Source organism: Eucalyptus grandis, chromosome 4, assembly GCF_016545825.1.
Source record: "Eucalyptus grandis isolate ANBG69807.140 chromosome 4, ASM1654582v1, whole genome shotgun sequence".
Classification (NCBI taxonomy): domain Eukaryota; kingdom Viridiplantae; phylum Streptophyta; class Magnoliopsida; order Myrtales; family Myrtaceae; genus Eucalyptus; species Eucalyptus grandis.
Window position 1 is genome coordinate 12,322,274 of NC_052615.1, and position 22,176 is coordinate 12,344,449.

The 22,176-nt window shown below is 40.9% G+C and overlaps 2 protein-coding genes and 1 non-coding gene across 4 annotated transcripts; 2 read left to right on the forward strand and 1 right to left on the reverse strand.

The window, feature by feature from the left end:
* Nucleotides 1-2,152: 2,152 nt before the first annotated feature.
* Nucleotides 2,153-5,336, forward strand: LOC104441016 (E3 ubiquitin-protein ligase RMA1H1). Of its 2 annotated transcripts, none has more exons than XM_018871848.2 (2): nt 2,153-2,310; nt 4,390-5,336. In XM_018871848.2, the coding sequence occupies exon 2, from the start codon at nt 4,418-4,420 to the stop codon at nt 5,123-5,125; it is 708 nt and encodes a 235-aa protein (XP_018727393.1). In that variant the 5' UTR covers nt 2,153-2,310; nt 4,390-4,417; the 3' UTR covers nt 5,126-5,336. The 2 variants fall into 2 exon arrangements, with proteins under 2 accessions (XP_018727393.1, XP_010052315.1); XM_010054013.3 differs by lacking the exon at nt 2,153-2,310 and adding an exon at nt 2,336-3,444.
* Nucleotides 5,337-17,556: 12,220 nt separating this feature from the next.
* Nucleotides 17,557-17,629, reverse strand: TRNAV-UAC. Its single transcript has one exon. It is a non-coding gene; the product is annotated as a tRNA-Val (tRNA).
* A 1,987-nt stretch (nt 17,630-19,616) lies between these two features.
* LOC104441018 (heat stress transcription factor B-2a) lies at nt 19,617-21,962 on the forward strand. Its single transcript, XM_010054015.3, has 2 exons — nt 19,617-20,122; nt 21,319-21,962. The coding sequence occupies exons 1-2, from the start codon at nt 19,775-19,777 to the stop codon at nt 21,736-21,738; spliced, it is 768 nt and encodes a 255-aa protein (XP_010052317.2). The 5' UTR covers nt 19,617-19,774; the 3' UTR covers nt 21,739-21,962.
* The last annotated feature ends 214 nt before the right edge of the window (nt 21,963-22,176 follow it).

Here is a 22,176-nt window from a genome sequence, read left to right on the forward strand (position 1 = left end):
ACGGTATCGTGATGGTAGGTTATGCGCTAGCATTGCTCCGGTTTTACCTTGCCGATTGCTAGCTATACGGGGGTTTTCGGGTCACAAAAAAAGAAGAAAAATGCTATTTCAATACCCACTTAGCTGTCGGTTGTACGGGAATTCCCGGATTATAAAAAAAAAAACAATGCTATTTCAATACCCACCTTGTAGTGGACACGTTGATTTGCGCTCTACCCCCTCATCCGGGAGGGGAGGGGTTTAAACCTCCGCGTCCCCATTTGTGCGACTTAAGTGGAGTGCCGTGGGAGGTGGGCTCGCGCTAGTGCTTCCCTGATTTGTGCCATCGACTGCTGGTTATACGGTGGTTCCAAAGTCATTAAAAAAAAAAAAACAATGCTATTCGAAACCCCACGTTCTTATTGCGTGACTAAAGTGAAGTGCCGTGGGAGATGGGTCTTCATGCTAGTGCTTCCCTGGTTTAAACAATGCTATTTCAAACCCACCCCACGGTGGACGCGCTAGTTCACGCCCTGCTCCCTCATCCGAGAGGGAGGAATTTTGAACTCCGTGTCCCTATTGCGTGACTAAAGTAGAGTGTCGTAAGAGGTGGGCCCCCGCGCTAGTCTTCTCCAGTTTCGTCGATTTACGTGGTTCCATGGTTTAAAAAAAATGCTATTTTAAGTTTTTATTTGAGAAAATAAGAGCACTTCAAATTCTTATTTAGAATTCCTTTGCTCCCCCTTCCCTCCTTTTTATCCATGCTTATAAGTGCAAAAATAAGGGTATAACATTTAAAGGATTTTGGCCCACACAAGAAACAACTTGCCCCCAAATTAAAAGGGCTTGTGAGAGTATAAAAAGAAAATTGCTTTTCTATTAAATACCCTTCAAAATCCGACTTTAATTAATTTTAAATTTTAGACGTTCCGCTTATGTTTCTCTTGTCAAGAGTACAATATCGCATGTTTGTCCACATTTAGAGGACTAATTACTATCCGTTTTTGAAATTTTTGAATGAAATATTTTTTTTAAACCCTTAAAAAATAAAGAAGAAAATTCTAGATACGTCTTCTTGTCAATATTTTTGAAAAGTATTCGAAAAGAATGAAAAAGAAGTGAACGCACATATTCAATCCAAGCTTCATTTCGTGGGGGGAAAAGTCAAAACATTAACTCCTATAGCCTCCCCACTTTCAAAGGCAAATTAAATTGCACGAATTCTAGTCATTTGACTTAAACTCACCCATTACTTAATGTGTCGGGTACACATTGAGATCGATTTTCACACGTTTAGATGGCGAAAATCAAATCGACTTATAAAGAATGTTTTTCATGAATTGAAAACGACGAGTTTAAATACATGGAAAAAGATTGCATTTTTTTAGTAAAAGAGAAATTATTTTTCTAAAGTAAAGTAACAATCTTTTTTTAAAATTGATTTCCTTCAAACAAAGTGGAAATCATTTTTTTAAACCACAAACTAAATAACCACCAAGGGTTTGTCCCACCTTCCAACTTGAAATAGGGAGGTGGGGGGTTCGAATCTGGACCGGGGACAATTTAGTTTCAAATAGAGAGGTGGGGGTTTGAATCTTCACATTCTCAGGGATTGGGGGACGATTTAGTTTCAGGAGTGAGTTTTGATTAGCCCCACACTTTTCCTCTGAGGAGGTAGGGCAGAGTGAGAGTTCGAATATAAATCGAATAGGACCGACAAAAAAAAAAATCACAAAGTAAATAAAAAAATTTCATTAAAGATAATTTCCCTTGACTATAAAGTTTTCAGGTAAATCAAGCGCGCCCTAATTACGATTGATTTTGCATATATACACGCATACAATAATACGGCATTCATACCGTAAATATTGCCCGAACGTCGGTTCAGGGGCTCACGCCGGAAGGCTTGCAACGATGAGCCTGCGCATGCGCCGGACGATGCGAAACCCGTCCCGTCTCGGCCGTCGGATGTCGCGATCGCTCCTACAGGAGCCCGCGCGATCTGACGGCCGAGATGAAGCGGGCGGCTCCCAGCACGCGCGCGCATGCGAGACACGCCCGCGCGTGAACTGTTCTCCCACACAATAACGTGGATACTACCACCATAATAAAATTAAAAAAATAAAAATAAAAAGCGCAAACATCCCTTTCTATAAAAATCCCTCCACGACGATCAAGCTCCTCCATTCCCCCCCCTCTCTCTCTCTTCTTTCTCTCTCTTCTTCGTGCGCGATCGCCATTGAAGAAGCTCCGCGCGAGACCTCGGAAGGCGGAGGAGGAATCCCCCCACGCGATTTCGCATCCGCCGCCGCCGCCGGCCGCCGCTTTCCGGTAGGTCTCTCCTCCTCCTCCTCCTCCGGCCGGTGAATTCCGGTCTTCACCTTCGGTTCCGCGCTCCCGTCGGGTCCGAACGCTAGCAACCGCTCGTTAGTCTCGATTCGGAGTCTCGGATCTAGCGCTTTTTGACTCTCTCTCTCTCTCTCTCTCTCTCTCTCTGCGTTTGCCGCTTTCGATTTTAGAAATGTGAGGAGCTCGCCGTTGTTCTAGAAGTCTCGCGTCTGTCGGGTGATCTTCCGGTGGGTTCCGGTTGGTGCCGTTGGCTTCTAATTGGATGTCGTGGTGTCGTGTAATTAGGGAATTCGTGTTTGCGGGAGCTGATTGTCGCGTTCGCTGGGTGGATTCCGTCGAGCGATCGCGTTCTCCGTTTTGGTTGTCTTTTCCTTTGATGTAGCGATGGGGTTGTTCTGTGCAATCCGCGCTGCATTGCGCCGGCTAGTGGCGCAGAAACTTTGGAAGGCAAAGTGGCGTGCTTTTTGCTCGAGTTGAAACTTGGGATGGGCTTGTTTCAGGTTTTCCAGTGGGGAATTGGGGGTTTTCTGGTGTTGTCCAGTGTCTTGATCATGGCGATTCTTCTGTGTAGAGCTGGGCGATTGCTTCTCTCTCGGCTAATGGTGTTGTTTCTCTGTGTGAATAAAATATAGTTAAGAGGTGGCGCGTTTGCATAGGTGACTGTTGAGATGGAGGCTGAGGAAAAGTGAACTTTTTTCTAAATTTCCTTGAAGAGGTGGCCGTTGAACGGTCGAGCGGATTCAATTTTAATGCTTTTCTTTTGCATCTTTCTTCCATGTCCACAGTTCAGGCGGATCAGGAAGAATGATGGACTGATCTGTTTGTTTTCACAGCTAGCTATTCTTGTAATTGTGGGGCATAACATTTCTACTTTCGGAAAACATGTGATTGATTGGCATCTTGTAATCTTAGCTGAACAATTTTTCTTATGCACAAGTCAAATTTATATTGCTCAAAAAGATTAGGAACCAATTTGCCCTTTGGATTTATGCTCCTCTTCTTGTTTATGGGGAGGGCTTGTTTTGTGCTTCAGATTTGCTGCTCCTACTGTTGTTATCAAGGGGATGCAATTGCCTGACCTTCATTTTCTCTACAAGGGGACAGTGAGATAAACTTGTCAGTTCATTAGCTCTTTCAACCTAGAATTTTGAAGTGGGCTTCTTGTGGATGAATGCGTTGTTTGTTTTCACCATCTCCTGTGTCTTGCATAATTGATTTGATCGCCATTTGGACGATTTGAAAGTGGAGATTGAGTCACATTTGGGTAAAAAGAGACACAGAAAAGATAGCAACGATCCTTACTTTGAGGTCTTTATTTATTGTTTTCTCGTTTTTCATGCTCCAGTAGATTATAATTTTCATACGTTACCAATAGTACTAAGATCCTTACTTTTCTAGTGGATATTTCAGATATTTTAGTCTAGCTGGTGCTTGCTTTTGGCTTTATACATGATTGACGTTGGAAAAGAATCTACAACATAGTGCGATTGCAGTATGACGTGTCTTGTAAATTCAGTCAGGAAAAGATCATTTTGGACTCTTCACTGCTGTTGGAACTTGGAAGATAGGCTGGAAACAAAATCCATCCGAAAGTCAAAAAGTTAACTTTTCAGTTACGTAAAGCACATACAAAAGATGCTCTACTTTTATCTTTTCTTTAAGATGGGAGAATAGTGAAATCATAGTGTCCTTCCAAAAGATGTAGAAGAGGACGAAGGTGTCTAATGTTGGGACCACATCGATCACATCCTTTGGTACAACTGTTTTTTTTTTTTTTTGGTATTATCTAGTACCTTGTTTGTTTGATTGCAATTCTGGACCCAAAGTTGTGGTCCCCTCGGATTCTCACTAATCATGCATTTGGTATGCAAGGTCGATAATTGTTTGGTTCCTTCTTGTGATCTTAGCCGTTTGTGGGTCCTTGTTTGGTGCGTTTGGTATGGTTGTGCTCGCGCAAGGAGTTTCGTAAGCTCTTTTCAGTTATCTATATATGCAGGCAGAGTTTGTTGGACCTCTATGAACTTGAGAATTCATTAGCATCTCTTATTTTTCTTGTCACAGTTCTTATTGCAATTCTCAAGATAGATCCATGGCATTCGAGCAGTACTTTGCCCAGGAGTGGAGGCCCATCTCTGGACCAGCTATGGATTCTGGAAGTAGCGATGGCTGTTTCGACTGCAACATCTGTCTAGACTTTGCGATTGAGCCTGTGGTCACTCTCTGTGGTCACCTCTACTGCTGGCCCTGCATCTACAAATGGCTCCACGTGCAAAGCGCCTCGCTTGCTTCTGATGAGCACCCACAGTGTCCCGTCTGCAAGGCTGAAATATCCCACACAGCCATGGTCCCTCTCTATGGGCGTGGCCAAAGCTCCAAAGAGTCTGATCTGCAAGACAAGGCACTCCAACTAGGAACAATTGTACCCCCGAGACCAGCGGCTTGTGGCATCCAAGCTCTCGCCTCTACAACACCCCGCAGTGGTCAGCAGCTCCCCTACCGTAATCCTTACCAAAATCCGTACTACAGCGCCAATTCGTTTGAAGAAGATTCACCATCACCATTCCTCAGCATGGGATCCGTAGGCCTCGACCACTCGATGGTGGGAATGTTTGGGGAAATGTTTTATGCAAGAGTCTTCGGCAATTCGGACAGCCTATATGGTTACCCGAATTCATATAGGTACATGGGAGGAAGTAGCCCGAGGTTGAGGAGGCAGGAAATGCAGGCGAATAAGTCGCTGAGCAGAGTAACTTTCTTCCTCTTCTGTTGCTTCCTGCTCTGTCTAATTGTATTCTGAGCTCGGTTGAAGCCGGTGTTTCCAACCCCTCACCCATTTTGTATACTTGTATAGCGTAAAATGAATCTTAATGGTACTAGTAGACGGCACGTCACACGGCTTGCACTAGAGAATGACTCTTTGTTACATATTGAGAGATGGATTGCTATAGACAAAACATCATGGTCTTCGTGAGCGTGTCATCAGCGACCATCTTGTGCTTTAACTTCTAGTCCTCTTTGCCGTTCATTGTACTGTACTGTTCTTGGCACTCGACCCGTCACCGATTGACCCTACCTAAAGCAATAGAAATTGAGCGCAGAAAGGCCCGGGGCCACCATATTCCTTTTCCCTTTCCTGTGGGGGTAGGCCGGCCGAGTGGGGTCGAAAGATGAAACTACGTGTAATGGACAGCTTGTATGTATCCATGGGGCGGTCAAGTCCCAATCGAACGGACTGCGATGGCCCTCCTGGAGTCTCGAGGTTGGGTATCCTAGCCACGAGAAATTTAGGGGCGATTTTGATTATTGGTGGGTCTGATGAAATCGATGTCTCGATTCCATATCTCTTCGAAGTCTGCGAGTACCTGATGCTCGCCGACGGGCTAGATGCCAACGAGCTCTCCATCAGTGCTGGCTCGAGTTAACGATTGCGTTTCATCACGGTCCACCGTGAAGGGCGTCTCTTTCAGGGAATTGGCATCATCGTTTTGCACAGGATCGATGGGAAGGAATTGAATGCATGGAACTCCACTCAGATTCAAATGGCAGAGATTCGCACGCATGTGTATACTTTACATAAGTGCAAGCATTGCCCAATAGTCAATCTTTTTACATGAATGAGAAGAGGAAGATGGGGAGTTTGATTCTCCATCTTTTTAGGGGCTTGAAGATGGAAACTTTTAATTTCAAATGTGGAGTTCTGCTCTCATGTTTTGCAAAGTGACAGGATAAAAGTTTTAGAGCGAATTAAGAGTTTAAGTAGGATAGATAAAAAAAGAAAAAGAAAAAAATTGATGGGTCACCATTATAACCTTCTAAAAGAGTAAGAGCCATTTTTTTTTTTTTTTTGATAATAATGAAGGAAGGAAGGAAAAACGAAAGACCAGCACCGAAGTTCCAATGAATAGAACTGATATGATGGATGGTGATAATATGGACATAGAAGTGGTTGATGGAATTGCTGATTCATTGTGATTTCGAAAGCCACTAATGACTGATGAGGTAACACGAAAGTAGGCCTGGAAAATAGCCGTTGATGCATGCCTTTTTATCTACTCCAGGGAATGAGCATTCAATATGGTCTTTCAAAATATTAATATCTCAAAAGTTACTAAAATGGAATAAAAAAGTTTCGGCTTTGGTCTTGACTTTATTTGCTTCGTGAAAAATGAGTAATTTGAAAAATAATTTTTCAAAGCCAATAGCTTGTATCTCTTTTAGAATGTATGAATGAAATTTACTATAATGTCTAGATATAAATTATATTGATAATGAAAATATTTTTATTGATTAAATATTTCAAGTGACACAAGTGATTATTTCTGAATTATTCAATTTTTCGTGAAATTCTTCATTAAACAACATTTGAGAACTTAGGCTACATTTGGTAACACCTCTCTTCCGGGAACAGTTTTTTTAAAGACATTTTTTTAAATTTTTTTTATTCCTAGGAATAGTTTTTGACTATTTTGAGATGTTTGATAATTATATAAATTTTTCTTTCTGGAACAAAAATACGTTTGGTACAACCCTAAATATTTTTGTAACTTAAAATTTCTTTTAATTTATTAATTATTTTATTACAATTTTTTTTTTTTTTTTTTCTTCTCCTTCATCTAGTAGATTGTCGGCCAAATAAGGTTAGGCAAGGCCGCTTGCCTTGGGGAGCCTTACGGTGGTCGGTCGAGGTGGAGTCTCGCCGTGGCTAAGCGAGGTTTGACCTCACTCGTTACGTGAGGTTGAGCCGAGCCGCACCGAGCCGAGCCGCACCAAGCCTCGCTGGTAGCTTGCAAACTCAGGGGAACCTCATCAAGGGCTAACAAGACTCCGGTGAGGTGGTGGGGCCTCGTCTGGCTAGTTGCCGGCCATTACTAAGATTGGTGACTGGCTAGGGGAAGAAGAAAGGAAGAGAAAAAAAAAAAAGATGAAGAAATTGAAGAAAGGAAGAGAAGAAAAACTTGTTTATTAAGTTATTTTCGGGAATAAGAAGCAATTTTATTTTTATTTTTTATTTATATTTCAAATTTATTTTGGGAATAATTTGTTTTCGAAAAGAAAAAAATTATCAAATGCATTTCTATTCGTTCTTGAGAATAAAAGAATAAAAATACTTATTTTTTAGGGCATTATCAAACTCACCCTAAATCATTCCAGCATTGAAAAAGGACTGATCTGCAAAAGATTTGGTTGTGGGATGCCTTTTACTCATGTTTCACACGGTGCAGAAAGTTGGCACGTCAACCTCAAAACCTACTCATAATAAAAATAAAATAAAATAAAATAAAATAAACCTCGAAACCTACTCTCGCCACTTACGGTGCAAAGCAAATGGCCATGGCCAAAACCAAAGCAAAAGATAAAAACAATTAGGCAGGGACAAAACCCAAATAAATCGCAATCACAGTTGTCCAATTCATCATCACATCCCCTTTCCGTTCCATCCTCTCACGAGCTAAGATCCTATACATCAATAATTTTATCAGTTATCATCGTCGTACAATGCCTTAGTCGCTAGAAGTCAAAAAGGCCTATGTCCCATCCAACAATGTGGCATCAAACTACAATTGCTAGATTAACCAAAAAAAAAAAAAAAACTACAATGGCTAGAGCCCAGAAACCGTACTACTAACTAGCAGGGCAGGATCCAAGAGCGGGGAAGAAATTCAACAACTTGGTAGTCGGCCGAAAGGAGGAGAAATCACATGCAAGGTACGATATGATCTCGATTGATCTTGATTGATCTCGAAAATAGTCATCGAGGTGCAACGAATTTAGGATTGGTCTCGGGTTGTTTTTGAATGATTTTTCCATCAATGTCTCGTGTGTTGAATATATGGGCAGAGTGGAATAATAACTATTTACATACTTGACTTTTCATCCTCCAATGACACCGGGAGATTAATAATAGAGCATCAAAAGACCTATTGATGAATTATGAAAGTAAAGCAAGATAGAGAATTATTAAAAGGTGGGGTTAATAAGGGTATTTTGAGCACTCCTAAAGTGCCATATATATATTTGATGGGATAATATTTAATTTTCAAAAACCAATTATACATTACAAGAAAATTTAGCACAATGAAAATTACGTTGTCTTTCTTCAATTTGATTATTATAAAGAAGTGTCCTCTAAGGCACTCCTCGATAAGATTCTCTGCTAAACCGATGTTTGTCAGCAAGATAACATCCAAAAATCATTAATTCCTCAATCTTCTCGTGAATAAAGCCAAGCTCGTGACAAATGCATCTTTCATTTGTCGCACGAACTTCTCTTTCTTTATTGCAATCGAAGAAACGGACAAACCACATAGACTTGCTTATCGACCTGTTTGTTAGTCTCACCATCTACATGTAACATGTGACTGACTAGTAAATAAGTCATGTTGGTCGACAGTACAATTTCTAAGTACATTTTTATCTGTGCAAAAATGTCGTTATGCGTAGAATATATTGGAGATCTTATATTTTATTATGTGAAGCCCTACCTTATAGGGTTTATGCCCGAACTCATCCAAAATTTCATTACTTTTGTAGATCGAGTAAGATGCGAATTAAAATCTGAATGAATAATTATACGCATAATTATATAGGCTCGGGACTACAATTAGTCGAGCTTGTATTGTTTGCTTAATTCATGTATACAAGTTCCTTCCTTGACTATTGAACTTGTAGATTATCAAAAATCAGCCTAGTTGATAACATGATTGCGTGTTAATGTATCGAAAGATCTTTTAGGGTTCAATTCAAATGTAGGCTCTCCTTCTAGGTTCAACAAAAGAGGAAGTTGTCTCTCTTGGAACTTCCAAAATGTGGATTGATTTAGTATGATTGATTGAAATTTAGAGAGTATTTCCTAACATTGTTGGCTCTTTTTATTTATTTTTATTCATTTAGTCGTAGTCTACGTCACCAATTCATTTTTATTTACTTTTTTGGGCCACAATATACCCAAAATGTAACCAAACCAACATTTTGTTAGAGAACAAATGCTCTCAATTCATAATCAGTTCGATCTTATGTACAACGAGTTTGGTCAAGGGCACTTCACTAACTTGCAGCTTTGTTGAAAGTTAGGAAATGGAGAGATGAGGATATATGCTTTTTTAAATGAAAATTCCACAAATGGTTGAAAACCATGGGAGAAAATATTAGCAAAATAAGGTAACTGATCTCGAAAATGCTCAGTGAGGTTCGACGAATTTAGGGTTGCTCCTGGACCCTTTTTGAATGATTTTTCCATCGACATCTCATGTTTGGAGTATATAAATGGTGCGGAATAATTACTTTTTAAATACTTGAATTTTCACCCTCTGATGACAGCGCGAGATTAATAGTTGAGCATCAAAAGTCAGGTTGATGAACTGGGAAAGCAGAGCAAGATAGATAATTATGTGAGAGGTTGACAAGGGAAGATAAACCCGTTGGACATAGATGCTGAAAATTCCACCTTCAATTCGGGAAAATTAAGTTCTTTAGGGATCTCCAGCTTATAGATTCATGGTTAGCCGACTCGACAGTATGATTAGATAGACGACAATCTAATTAACACAAGCATGTCTCAAGTATGAGCTCCCACATGAATAAATGAAAGGGTCGGATTAATGAGGGTCCTCTAGGCACTCCTTAAGCGGCAATATATGTTTAACGGGACAACGTTTAATTTTGAAAATGCTCGTCGCATATTCGTCAAATGTCGCGATGAAATTTAATGTATCGAGACTAGATTATTTTATATATTTGATCAATAAACAAGCATCCTAAGAGCACTCCTTAACAAAATTCTGAGTTAAACCTATCTCTTTCAACACAAAAACAGCCAAAAATCACTTTCTCTGATGAATCTTCTCGCGTCTCCATTAGTCACACGAACTTCTCTTTCGCAATTGCAATTGAGTAAAGGGACGAACCTTCAAGACTTGCTTTCTGACTCGTTGATCTCACCATGTACGTGTAACATGTGGCTGACCAGTAAGTCATGTCGGTCGACAGTGCAATTTCTAGGTACATTTTTATCTGTCTAAAATTGTTGTCATGCGGAGAATATATTGGAGATCTTATATTTTGTTTTGTGAAGCCCTACCTCATAGGGTTTACTTCCAAACCCTCCTAATATTTCATTACTTTTATAAATCCAGTAAGATGCAAACTAAAATTCGAGTGAATAACCATATGCATGACTATATGGGCTTGGGACTATAATGAGTCGAGCTTGTATTGTGCGTTTAACCGATATATACAAGTTCCTTCCTTGACCATTGGATCTATAGATTATAAAAAATTAGCTTGGTCGATAACATGATTGTGTGCTGATGGGTTGAATTCAAATGTAGGGTCTCATTCTAGGTTCAACAAAACAAGGAGTAGTCTCTCTTGGAACTTCTACAATGTGAATTGAATTAGTATGATGAGTGAAATTTAGAGAATATTTCCTAATGAAATCAACTCTTTTAATATATGTTTTTCATAATCAACGTCACCAATTCCTTTTTTTTTTTTGGCCATACCATACCCAAAATGTAACCAAACCAACATTTTGTTAGAGCACAAATGCTCTCAATTCATAATCAGTTTGACCTAATATACAACGAGTTTGGTCAAAGGCAGTTCACTAACTTGCTGCTTTGTTGAAAGTTAGGAAATGGAGAAACTAGGATGTATGGCTTTTTAAGTGGAAACTCCACAAATGATTGAAACCGTGGAAGAAAATATTCAGTGGTTCTTCAGCAAAATAAAGTAATTGATCTCGAAAATACTCAAGGTGCAACGAATTTAGGGTTTGCTCCTAGACCGTTTTCGATTGATTTTCCAATCGATGTCTCGTGTTTAGAATATACGGGAGGAGCAAAATAATTGCTTTTTTTTTAAAATACTTTGAATTTTCACCCTCCGACGGCAACGGGAGATTAATAGTAGAGCGTTAAATGCAGGTTCACGGATTGTGAAAGCAGAGCAAGATAGAGAATTATGTGCCTGTTAGACAAAGATGCTGAAAATTCCACTTTCAATTCGGGAAAATTAAGTAACCATTGGGGACCATCCTTTTAACATGAAAGGGGGAGGTGGGGGGGGGGGTTCGAATTCCCATATTTTCCAAGAGTTAGGGTGGGGACAATTTAGTTTCAAGTGTAAGTTTCGATTCCCACGCCTTGCAAGGAGACATGGTAAAAGTCTAAAAATGAGAGTTAAAGTAAGAGTAAAGTATGACTGACAAAAAAAAAACATTCGGGAAAATTAAGTTCTTTAGGGACCTACAACTTATAGATTTACTATTTCTCGACTTGACTATGTGATTTGATAGATGACAGTCCATTTAACATAGTGTGTCTCTAAGTATAAGCTCCTACATAAATTTATGAAAGGGTCGAATTAACAAGAGTCTTTCGGGCACTCCTTAAGCGGCAATATATATTTAATGGGACAATATTTAGTTTTTAAAACGCTTGTCATATATTCATCATATATCGCGATGAAATTTAGTGTATTGAGACTATATTATTTTATATATTTGATCACTGGACAAGCATCCTAAAAGCACTCCTTAACAAAATTCTAAATTAAACCTATCTCTTTCAGCACAAAAACAGCCAAAAATCATATTTCTTTGGTGACACGAACTTCTCTTTTGCCATTGCAATCGAGCAAAGGGACAAACCTTCAAGATTTGCTTTTTGACTTTTTTTTTTTAATGACCCGAGAACCCCCGTACAGTTGGCAACCGGTGGGGTAAACCCGGGGCGAATTGGGTCGCCACCATAGAGCCAACTGTAGGTGAGTCGCGCAATGGAGACGTGGAGTTTCGAATCCCTCCTTCCTCGGTTGGGGAGAAAGCTCTAACCATCGCGGCTACCACGGGCGGTGGTCTTTTTGACCTATTATTCTCTCCTTCTACACGTAGCATTTGGATAGCTACTGATTGGAGAGTCAGGTCGGTGAATAGTGCAATTTCTTGGCACATTTTTCTTCATCTGTCTAAAATTCTTATCATATGAAGAATATGCTAGAAATCTAATTTTTATTTCGCAAAAGTCTAACTTATAGGATTTACGTTCAAACGCATTTGTAATATTTTGAAAATGGAACCGTGAAAACGACCATACAAATGGTTATGTGCACTGGGGACTCTGTAATAAGTCGAGGTTGTATTGTGTACCTAATCTTTCCTCAACTACCGAACCTTTAGATTATCAGGAAATTAGCTTCATCAATAACATGATTGTGGTCTTATGTCTCGAGCATCTTGAGATCTTTTAGGGTGCAGTTTAAATGCACTGTCTCCTTCTAGGGTCGACAAAAGAGGAAGCAATCTCCCGTGGAACTTTCTAAACATGGATTGACTTAGGATGATGAGTGAAATTTGGGAAAAGTGCGAAAAAAAGTCTTAAACCTTTTGTCTTTGTGCCAATTCAGTCCTAAATCTTTTTTCGGTGCCAATTTAGTCCTAAACCTTTTTAAGTCGTGCCAATTCAGTCCTTTCCGGCAATTTTGACCGGATTTTGCTGACTGGACGCCGGCCGGCTGACGTGGCCTGATCGGCGCTGACGTGGACAACTTTTAATAATATTTTAATATTTTAATATTTTTTTAAATATTTTTTTTTTTTATTTTTTTATTTTTAGTTTTGTCTTTTTCCTCCAGCCGGTCGCCGGTGAGGGTGAGGCCGACCTCATTTGGCGCGCGGCGAGGCCAACCTCGCCGGATCCGCGAGTCGAGCCTCGCCCATGGCCGCCTCGCCGGATTCGGCCATGGGCGATGGGTGAGGCTCGCCTCGCCGGATCGGCGAGGTCGAGCCTCGCCGGCCCTCGCCCGACCTCGCCGAGATCGAGGCCATGGGCGAGGGCGGTGAGGCTCGACCTCGCCGAGATCCGGCGGGCGAGCCTCGCCCATGGCCGCCTCGCCGGATCCGGCCATGGACGATGGGCGAGGCTCGCCTCACCGGCCCTCGCCCGACCTCGCCGAGATCGGGCCATGGGCGAGGGCGGCGAGGCTCGACCTCGCCGAGATCCGGCGAGGGCGAGCCTCGCCCATGGCCGCCTCGCCGGATCGGGCCATGGGCGAGGCTCACCCTCGCCGGCCTCGCCCATGGCGGGCGAGGCAAGCCTCGCCCGGATCCGGCGAGGGCGAGCCTCGCCATGGCCGCCTCGCCGGATCGGGCCATGGGCGAGGCTCCCCCTCGCCCGGCCTTGCCGGATGCGCGAGGCGAGCCTCGCCCATGGCCGGCGAGGCCGGCGGGCTCGACCTCGCCGAGATCCGGCGAGTCGAGCCTTGCCCATGGCCCGATCGGCAAGGCGGCCATGGGCGGCTCGCCCTCGCCGGCCCTCGCCCATGGCCGGCGAGACTCGACCTCGCCGGATCCGGCGAGGTTGGCCTCGCCCTCGCCGGCGGTCGCTTCTGGCCGGTCGCCGGACCTCGCGACCGGCCGGAGGAAAAAGAAAAAATAAAAAAAATAAAAAATATTAAAAGTATTTAAAAAATATTTAAAAAATTACAAAATTATTAAAAATTATTAAAAGTTATCCACGTCGGCGCCGATCATGCCACGTTAGCCGGCCGGCGTCCATCAGCAAAATCCGGTGAAAATTGGCCGAAAGGACTGAATTGGCATAACTTAAAAAGGTTTAGAACGAATCGGCACCAAAAAAAGGTTTAGGACTAAATTGGCACAAAGGCAAAAGGTTTAGGACTTTTTTGGCACTTTTCCCAGTGAAATTTAGAGAGTATTACCTCACAACGTTGGCTCTTTTTAGTCATAATCTATGTTACCAATTCCTTCTTTTTGGGCCATGCCATTCACAAAATATAACCAAACCACCATCTGTTAGAGCATAAATTCTCTCAATGTACAACTGAAGGACAGTTCACTGACTTGCTGCTTTGGATGTTGAAAGTTAGGAAATGGGGAGATGAGGATATATGCTCTTTTAAACTGGGGATTACACCAATGGTTGAAAACACGAGAGAAGATATTCAGTAGTTGCTCAGTGCCACGTCATCAACTGATGTCGTGTGGACATTTTTTATCAACATCTTTTTCATAAATTGACACGTGTTTGTTAATGTGGAATCAAATAAACAAAATTAAAAGTCTACCCTTGGTCCAACCACGTAAGCCTCTTTGCTTAATTCGCTGAGTTTGACCATTGCGACTGCCTGATCATCGTCGCCAATAGAGTCGCCGGCACCAGATCCAGGCCGACCAAGCGACAACCCTGCTCCATCCTCTCCGTCGTCACTCGCGGCCATAGACGAGCCGCCGTGGCTAGATTCAGATCTAGAGGCACAGCTCCAGATACGCATCCAAGCTAAGCAATTTACCTTGACACCAGAAAGTCTTGCTTGTCTAAGCGGATGCAAGTATACCATTACCTTGGAGCTCGAGGACTCTGTTGCTCTTTTTGCTTTTTGTGCTCGCTCACGGCCATGGAAGAGCGGTCGTCGCCGGTCAACAAGCAGCTCGTTGCCCGGCATTGCGTCCAAGCCGAGCCCAACCTTAGTCAGGTTTGTCTGAAACACTAGGTAATAATGTTGCCACGTCAGTTGATGACGTGGTATATTAGACACGTATCGTCTTTTGTGAATGGATGTGTTGTGTATTGAAAAACAATACTAAATAAGCTGCTGACATGGCGCTAAGCAACCATTGAATATTTTGGAACGCATGGCACCGGAGACTTGCTGCTTAACATTGAAGATGCACGAGAACACAACGTGGACAAATTCAGGACTCATCGCGTATGAAAAATCACGCTTGAACGATATCTCGACGGGGCCCTAGCAAAAGTCACAGGCTCGGGATCAGCCTTACGAACCCGATAAAAGCTTAATCATATAGCAAAAAGATTTTAAAGATGTGCGCACGAATGCACATGAAATTAGAGGGTGTACATCTTGTTAAGCACGTCCATGTTCACCGCCCCCGGTTGAACTTTAGCTCAATGTGAGAATCAAAGACATGTCGAGACCCGATCGGTCGTGACTTCAGATTAAATGACCGGCGAGCCCGGCCGGCCGACTAGAGGCTCATGAATCGCGATGAGGCCTGTACTGTTGGCATGGGCTTTCAACTTGGTAAAGGCCCTGCGCTTGTTGGGCCAATGCTGGTTTCTGTCACCTTAAATCGGGCCTCGGCCCATTATTCTCTGCTCAAATGCCTCTAAAGCATCGATGTTGTTAGGACAAGGTGTTATGAAGATAGTCCATCGACAGAATCTGTCTTAGTTTGTTTTCTCCTAAATGCATTAATAAATTTCAAGCTAACACTTTTTATATAAGAGAGATGGCTTTGTTTGTTTTGTGAAAAATGAATAAATTAAAAAATAGTTTCTAAAAAAATGATTGATTGTATTGATTGAAATGATTAGTCAATGAAAATATTTACGTTATTGATACCAATTTACATCTAAAAGTTTTCGTAAGCGGTGAAAATATTTTTTATTCATTTATTTTTTGTAAGTGATACAAGTGTTTATATTACAATCATATTTCTTGAAACAAATGGCGCCTTAATGCTAGGAAGATCATGTTTGTTTAAATGAATTGGAAGAAGTTAGAAAATCTAATTTTTTATTTCTAGAATGAAAAGTATCCAAACATGACCTTTTCCTCATTCATTCATTTGTTCCACAATAATCTTTCCATCTACAAATATCCTCAATCATCTCTCTTGCTTAGTCATCATTTTGCATTTTTTTTATTATCGTATGGGAAGTATTAATTCCATTTATGTGGACATACAAACTTATGTCATTGGGTTCTTACAGTAATTTTTCTCGTAATAAAGATTAAAGATGCACATATTTAGACGGGAGAAATCGAAATAACAATAATTTTTTACGCAATAATATAGCTTATTTTATTTATTTCGAGATAGTGTCAGCACATGGCGTGGATTCACAAGTTGTATTATTATTATCATTATTATTATTTTTATTATTATTATTTTGGTTGTCGGTATGCTGTGTATGATTTTGTCTTCTATTTGTTGCACGTTTTTTTCCCTCACTCGTGGTCTAACGTCTTGACTCCTCGAGCCGTCGAGTTGGAATGCGCCAGAGTCCTACCGACAGTGTCATTTCAATGTAAAGGCCGCTTTGGAGGAACTTTCATGGTCGTACAAATTAAATCGCTAATCATAGTACATGTCGACTCTTTTCAAGACACTCGTTAATCAACAAGTTGAGAAAATTTACCCACCGATGGATAGCGCAATTGGTTGAGTTCTACTGCTTTACAGCATAAAGGAACGAATTCGAATCTCTACGTTGTCAACACGTCTTAAATATGGGGTCATAATGGTGAGGTTCTATGTTAACTTCCCTTCAAGTATTGATGCTTGGTCCGGGGTGCACCGTGCATTCTACGGGCCATGGGCTGCTCGGCAAGCCTAGTAGATCCTAGACATCAAAAAAAAAAAAAAAAAACGAGTTGAGAAAGTTTTATGATTTTTGATGTACCAATTATTTTTTTATATAATATATAATCGATATCTTGAAAATATAATTATCTTAATGAAGTACTTTCACTGAGTTCTCAATTTATTTGTTGACACCACTGTATCAGACAAAAAAGTTCACGCTTTCGGTGCGTCCTTATCGAGCATTGCGACATAAGTCATTTCAAGACTAATTGATCTTTCTAGCACGTGAAGTCTAACTTTTCCGACAACAGTAAAGTTGGAAATTTTAACGGAATAAGAATTTTCAATTTCGAGAAAGCATATCATGCAACAAGAGCGTCAAACAAGATATTATTTATTATTTCACTTTGATGAAATATACATTAGGCGTCGCAAAATGTTTACCACGGAATATATAATTGATCGATGATACGATATTAGCATGTCGCGGGATAATTTATCTTGTACCTTTTATTTTAACCCAAGGTCTTGATTTGCTGGATGCCCAAATTGTTAAATTCACCAGGTCAATGATCTCGAGGGACAAAAAGTATGGCGATAATCTTTGACAATCCCATTTTATGACTTTAAGATGCAACTTTTGAGAATCGAAGTTGAAGCCTATTAAGAATACATTTTTTTTTATAATGTTTGGCCAAAAGGACAAAGCATTCTTACAAAAGACGAGGATAATGGATGAAAAATCAAATTATATTCTATCTTCAGTTGCCTCTTTATTCAACCAAAATTTGCTAGAAAAGTATTATTATATTGGTGGAGAACCGAAAAGAAATGAATATCCGTCAAAAGGAAAAGGACCAAAAAAAATAAAAATAAGATGTTGCTGCCCAGGATCGAACTGGAGACCTTTAGTGTGTAAGACTAACGTGATAACCACTACACCACAGCAACAACTTTGGACTATGGGAAGAAGAAGAAAATATATATCTACAAATAGAAGTATCTCAATTAGTCCACGAACTAGATTTTCCTGTTAAAACCTTTCTTCTTTCACCACCCATTTTGTAAGTACATTCATGACGTCATGCGCGTATATAATTTTTTTTTGTGTGGAATTAATGCCCTCAAAACACATGTGAAAAGTACTTAAAATGAGCAAAAATTCCGTAATATTGCATTGTAACTAGACTTTTATTGTTGCAAAGATCTAATTGCCACATTTAAATTCCTGAATGCTCGGACTTCAAATGAAAAGTACCATGCTCCACGGCCGAAGATTTCTTTGAATTTTTCTTGCTATAAGAAAATTGGTGAAATAAAAAGGAAAAGGTCCTCTTTTTTTCTTTTTTTTTTTATTTATAAATTTTCATAATGCACTGACTCGGAGTGTAGGGCATCTAGAGATTCATGGAAATATATCCTCTCTTTTTTTTTTTTGGATAATTAAGTGAAAAGTAGAAATGACAAAATAGTATATTTAAAAGGGTAAAAAAAGTACGTGTGGCACGTGCATTTTACTCGCCCTTTTACCAGTCAAATCAGGCTTGCTACCTTTCGTCCATTTCATCTCCCGGATCCTGCTCCACAGTACTTTCCGCCGCACAACCAATCGTTATCGCAGCCCGCCACCTTCGCCCCCAGTCAAAGACGACTTTCGGTTACGAAGCCTTATTAATCAACGGATGTCGTCGAGATCCTGCAGATCATATCGTGGAACGGGCCGCACCGGATGACGTCTCGCACGCACATCATGAGGACTTTTTTGACCAGTGGAAAAGGGAGAAAAAGCTCCGGAGCTCCCCCAGATCCTTCCGGCGTTTGGGGTCAGTGCGTCTCCTTCTTTAATCTTCTTCCAAGGCCCTTTTTAATAATTGATTTCGGTGATTAGTTAGTAGGAGAGATGCTTCTTGAAAAATTTAGGTCCAAGTTAATTATCATCGCCACTTTAGATCTTTTCAATCTCATTCTCAATCTTAAATATATCGATTCGACTTCAGCCATGGTTATAAAAATCGAGTCTCGTTACGACACTTGTCAAAATCGATTTAAGGAAAGTCAGCAATATAGTATACTTTTCTTTTGCGTTGTACGTGATCAGTGTGTTGGAAATCAAAACATTTTCTTAGTTAGTATGGTTAACTAGTGACCCGGCGGCATTTCCATGTATAGGGATGTTACATGTCACATGAGAGTTGCTTATCTTTGATTAGTAGACCAGCTTTGGTAGTTTTGTCAAGACATCGTGATTGAATTTCATTTTTTGACTATGACTATAGGAGAGGGATGCATCCTTATCAATGATAACTACTCAACATGAACATCTTCTTTGGTTGAGTACCCTTTTTAGCTTGCGAGACTGGCTTCTCTTGAGGAATTTATTAGAAAGATGAATTATCTTCATTCCTCTTTTCAAGTTGTTACCTAGGGTTGCAGAACTTATTAGTTATTCCTATTACACAATGTGACCACTTTGTTCAAGTATGACTTTTTCCCTACATAGACAAGTAGATGCACGATCACTTTGTGCACGGTCGTCTATCTAATCACTAGAGTCAATTTTGCACACCTCATCACCGATAATTCATCTTTAATCTCAAACGGAATGGTGATAAATATTTATCTCATTTAAGTACGTCAGGGTGCATACAAAAAATGTGTTTCAACATGTACTTTTTTATTAGATTTAATATAGGTCCGGTAGTTTCTCGAGATGCGATTGATTTAGTATAATTAAATATATCGAACAATAATCGCTCGCATTATTACTTCCACTGATCCGTAGATAATATTTTTGAAATAATTATTGTAGATAAAACATTCGTTAACAGTATTAATTTACCAACGAATTCAAGTTCATCTTGAGTACTCCTAGAGTTAGTCCACTCCCACTTTTTTAAAGACAAGTGACATTAGAAAAACACCACTAAAGTTTCCAAAGGAAAAGATGAAACGTCACTTCCGCCTTCCAGGGCGCTAGCAGCTTCCTAGCGGAGGCTGGTTGAGTTGAATAGGATAAAACAGAAAGACTGAAGAATAATAGAGGCCGGGCCTTCCGCAAGGAAAGTGGCAACCAGAAAGAACACGTAAGTGACAACAATGGCGGCTCGTGAGGAAGTTTCAGAGCAGAACAGCAACCTACAGAGCACGAGCAGGAGCCCGAGCCCGAGGACGAGAGGCCCCGCTCCGTTCTTGCTCAAGACCTTCGATCTTCTTGAGGAAGCCGGAGGTGACGATCTCGGAGAAGAAGAAGAAGAAGAAGATGATGATGATGATGGCGACGGCGAGGGGATGATGAAGAAGAAGAAGAAGAGGAAGATGATATCGTGGAACAAAGAAGGGAGTGGGTTTGTGGTTTGGTGCCCTGCCGAGTTCTCGGAGCACATGTTGCCCAAGTACTTCAAGCACAACAACTTCTCCAGCTTCATTCGCCAGCTCAATACCTACGTTAGTCTCTCTCTCTCTCTCTCTCTGTGGATCAGATGCATGCGTTCTGGACTCATCTGCAGTATCGAATCTGGTGATTTCACCTGCCAAGATTTTTAGAAGGGACTCGCTGGACTTAATGGTTCAGATCGACGCCGGACGCGTGCGCCGCGTCTTGTTTCGACTGAGTACATGCTTAGCTTTTGAGATGCAGCGCGACCTGCCTTTTTATCTTCACTATCCATTAGAGTCTGCACTTGGAGATTGGATCATGTGACTTGGAGATATAGCATTTCTCGTTCTTCTAGGTCGCTTCATTGAAGCATACACAGCTTCTGAGTTTAGATCTTAGAAATTTCATGTATTTTTTGTCTTCTCTACCTTTCTTCGTTATATTTCAAATCTTTATCACTTAAGGAGCTGCAAATAATTTTTTGTTGAATGATGAGAAAAGGGTAAGCTTTCTTTTTGACCATCGGCGACGAGGAAACCTCCTTTTTTTCTTTTTCTTTTTTGAACAGAACGAGGAAACCTCCTTAGGCCGACAAAACCGGCACTGAATAGGCCTGGAAATTCAAATGCCGATCAGAATTCGAATGGAGTTTCACTCAAAGATACAGAATTTCTTGTCATATCTTTCCTTGATAATAGGCCTTTATAACAAAACGATAAAGAAGCATGAAGTCAGCCATGTGTTGAATCCGTGCATGAGGAAGTGTAGCGTGGACGGTGCTTGCTAAAATTGAAATATGAGCCCAAGTATGGACGTTGGTCGGCGCAGATTTCTTTGATTTCGGCTCGCTTGTCAGACACCATATCTTTATTCATAGACTCATGTGGAGGCTTGTTAAATTTGAGCAAAGTATTTGTGGGTCCTAAAGTGAAACAAAAACTCGCATTATGTTATATCAATATAGTGAGTTGAAGACACACTAATTGTACGTGCGCCGATTGCCCATAGTAAGAGGTTAGCTAGAAATCTTAGCTACGTCAATGAAGTTTCTTTTTGCTTCAAAGGCTCCTTTTATGTCGACGTAGCAACATTTTTGAGAAGAGAGTAAGGAAAGTATAGACCAGAAATGAATGAGCGCAAACCTTAATATTGTAATTTGACATTTAGATACAACTACATATTTCACGGTATATTTAAGTATACCCAGGTTTATAATTTGAATAGGTTCAACTTTTTGTTGATGATGGAAAAACCATAAAAGCAGGGATTCAAGAAGACATCATCCAAGAGATGGGAGTTCAAGCACGACAGGTTCCATAAGGGGTGCAGGCACAGACTCGCGGAGATCACCCGCAAGAAGTGTGAGCCCAGCGTCTTCCCTCAATTCTTGAGACCTTCCAAAGACCACCACAAGAACAGCAACAACAGCAGTAGCAGCAACGGCAATGCACAGACCAGTGCAAGCTTTTTAGAGGAAGATGGTCGGGTCCAATTGATGGAGGAGAACAAGAACTTGAGGAGGGAGAAGATGGAGTTGGAGACCCAGATAGCCCAATTCAAAGCTATAGAGATGAAGTTGCTGGACTGCCTTGGCCAGTACGTGGGCAACAACCCCCACCCCCACCACCACCATGAGAAGATAATGTCATACAAGAGCAATTTTGGAGGGTATGGTGAGGAATAGCGCTTGCAAATTGAAAGGATTAACGATGTTGATTTCTGTTGATTTGTGTCCTTTGCATTGAGAGCTCAAAACCCAATCAAGGGTGGCGCAATCTTATCAAGAAATTATCCAGTTACTTCTCGAAGCATGTAAGGGCAATCTTCTTAGGGTCTCTTCCCCTTGCCAAGGGTCACTCCATGTGAAAATCTGGTTGGGCAACATAAATAATAGACGGTTCGTGTTTAGTGGCGTGCAAAAAATGAGCTTATCCAAACGTGATCCTTGAACTTGCAACTTGGGCAGTCAAGGACTCGAATTTCTAAAGTTTTTTCGATCAAACTTTCCTTTGGCTCCCTCTCCGAAGGAATGAAAGATTGAGGCTGAAGTGTCTGTACGTGCCCAGATGGAAGTGTGAAGCGGAAAGAATAGGGGCAACTTTAGAATTAAAAGCTCTTGATA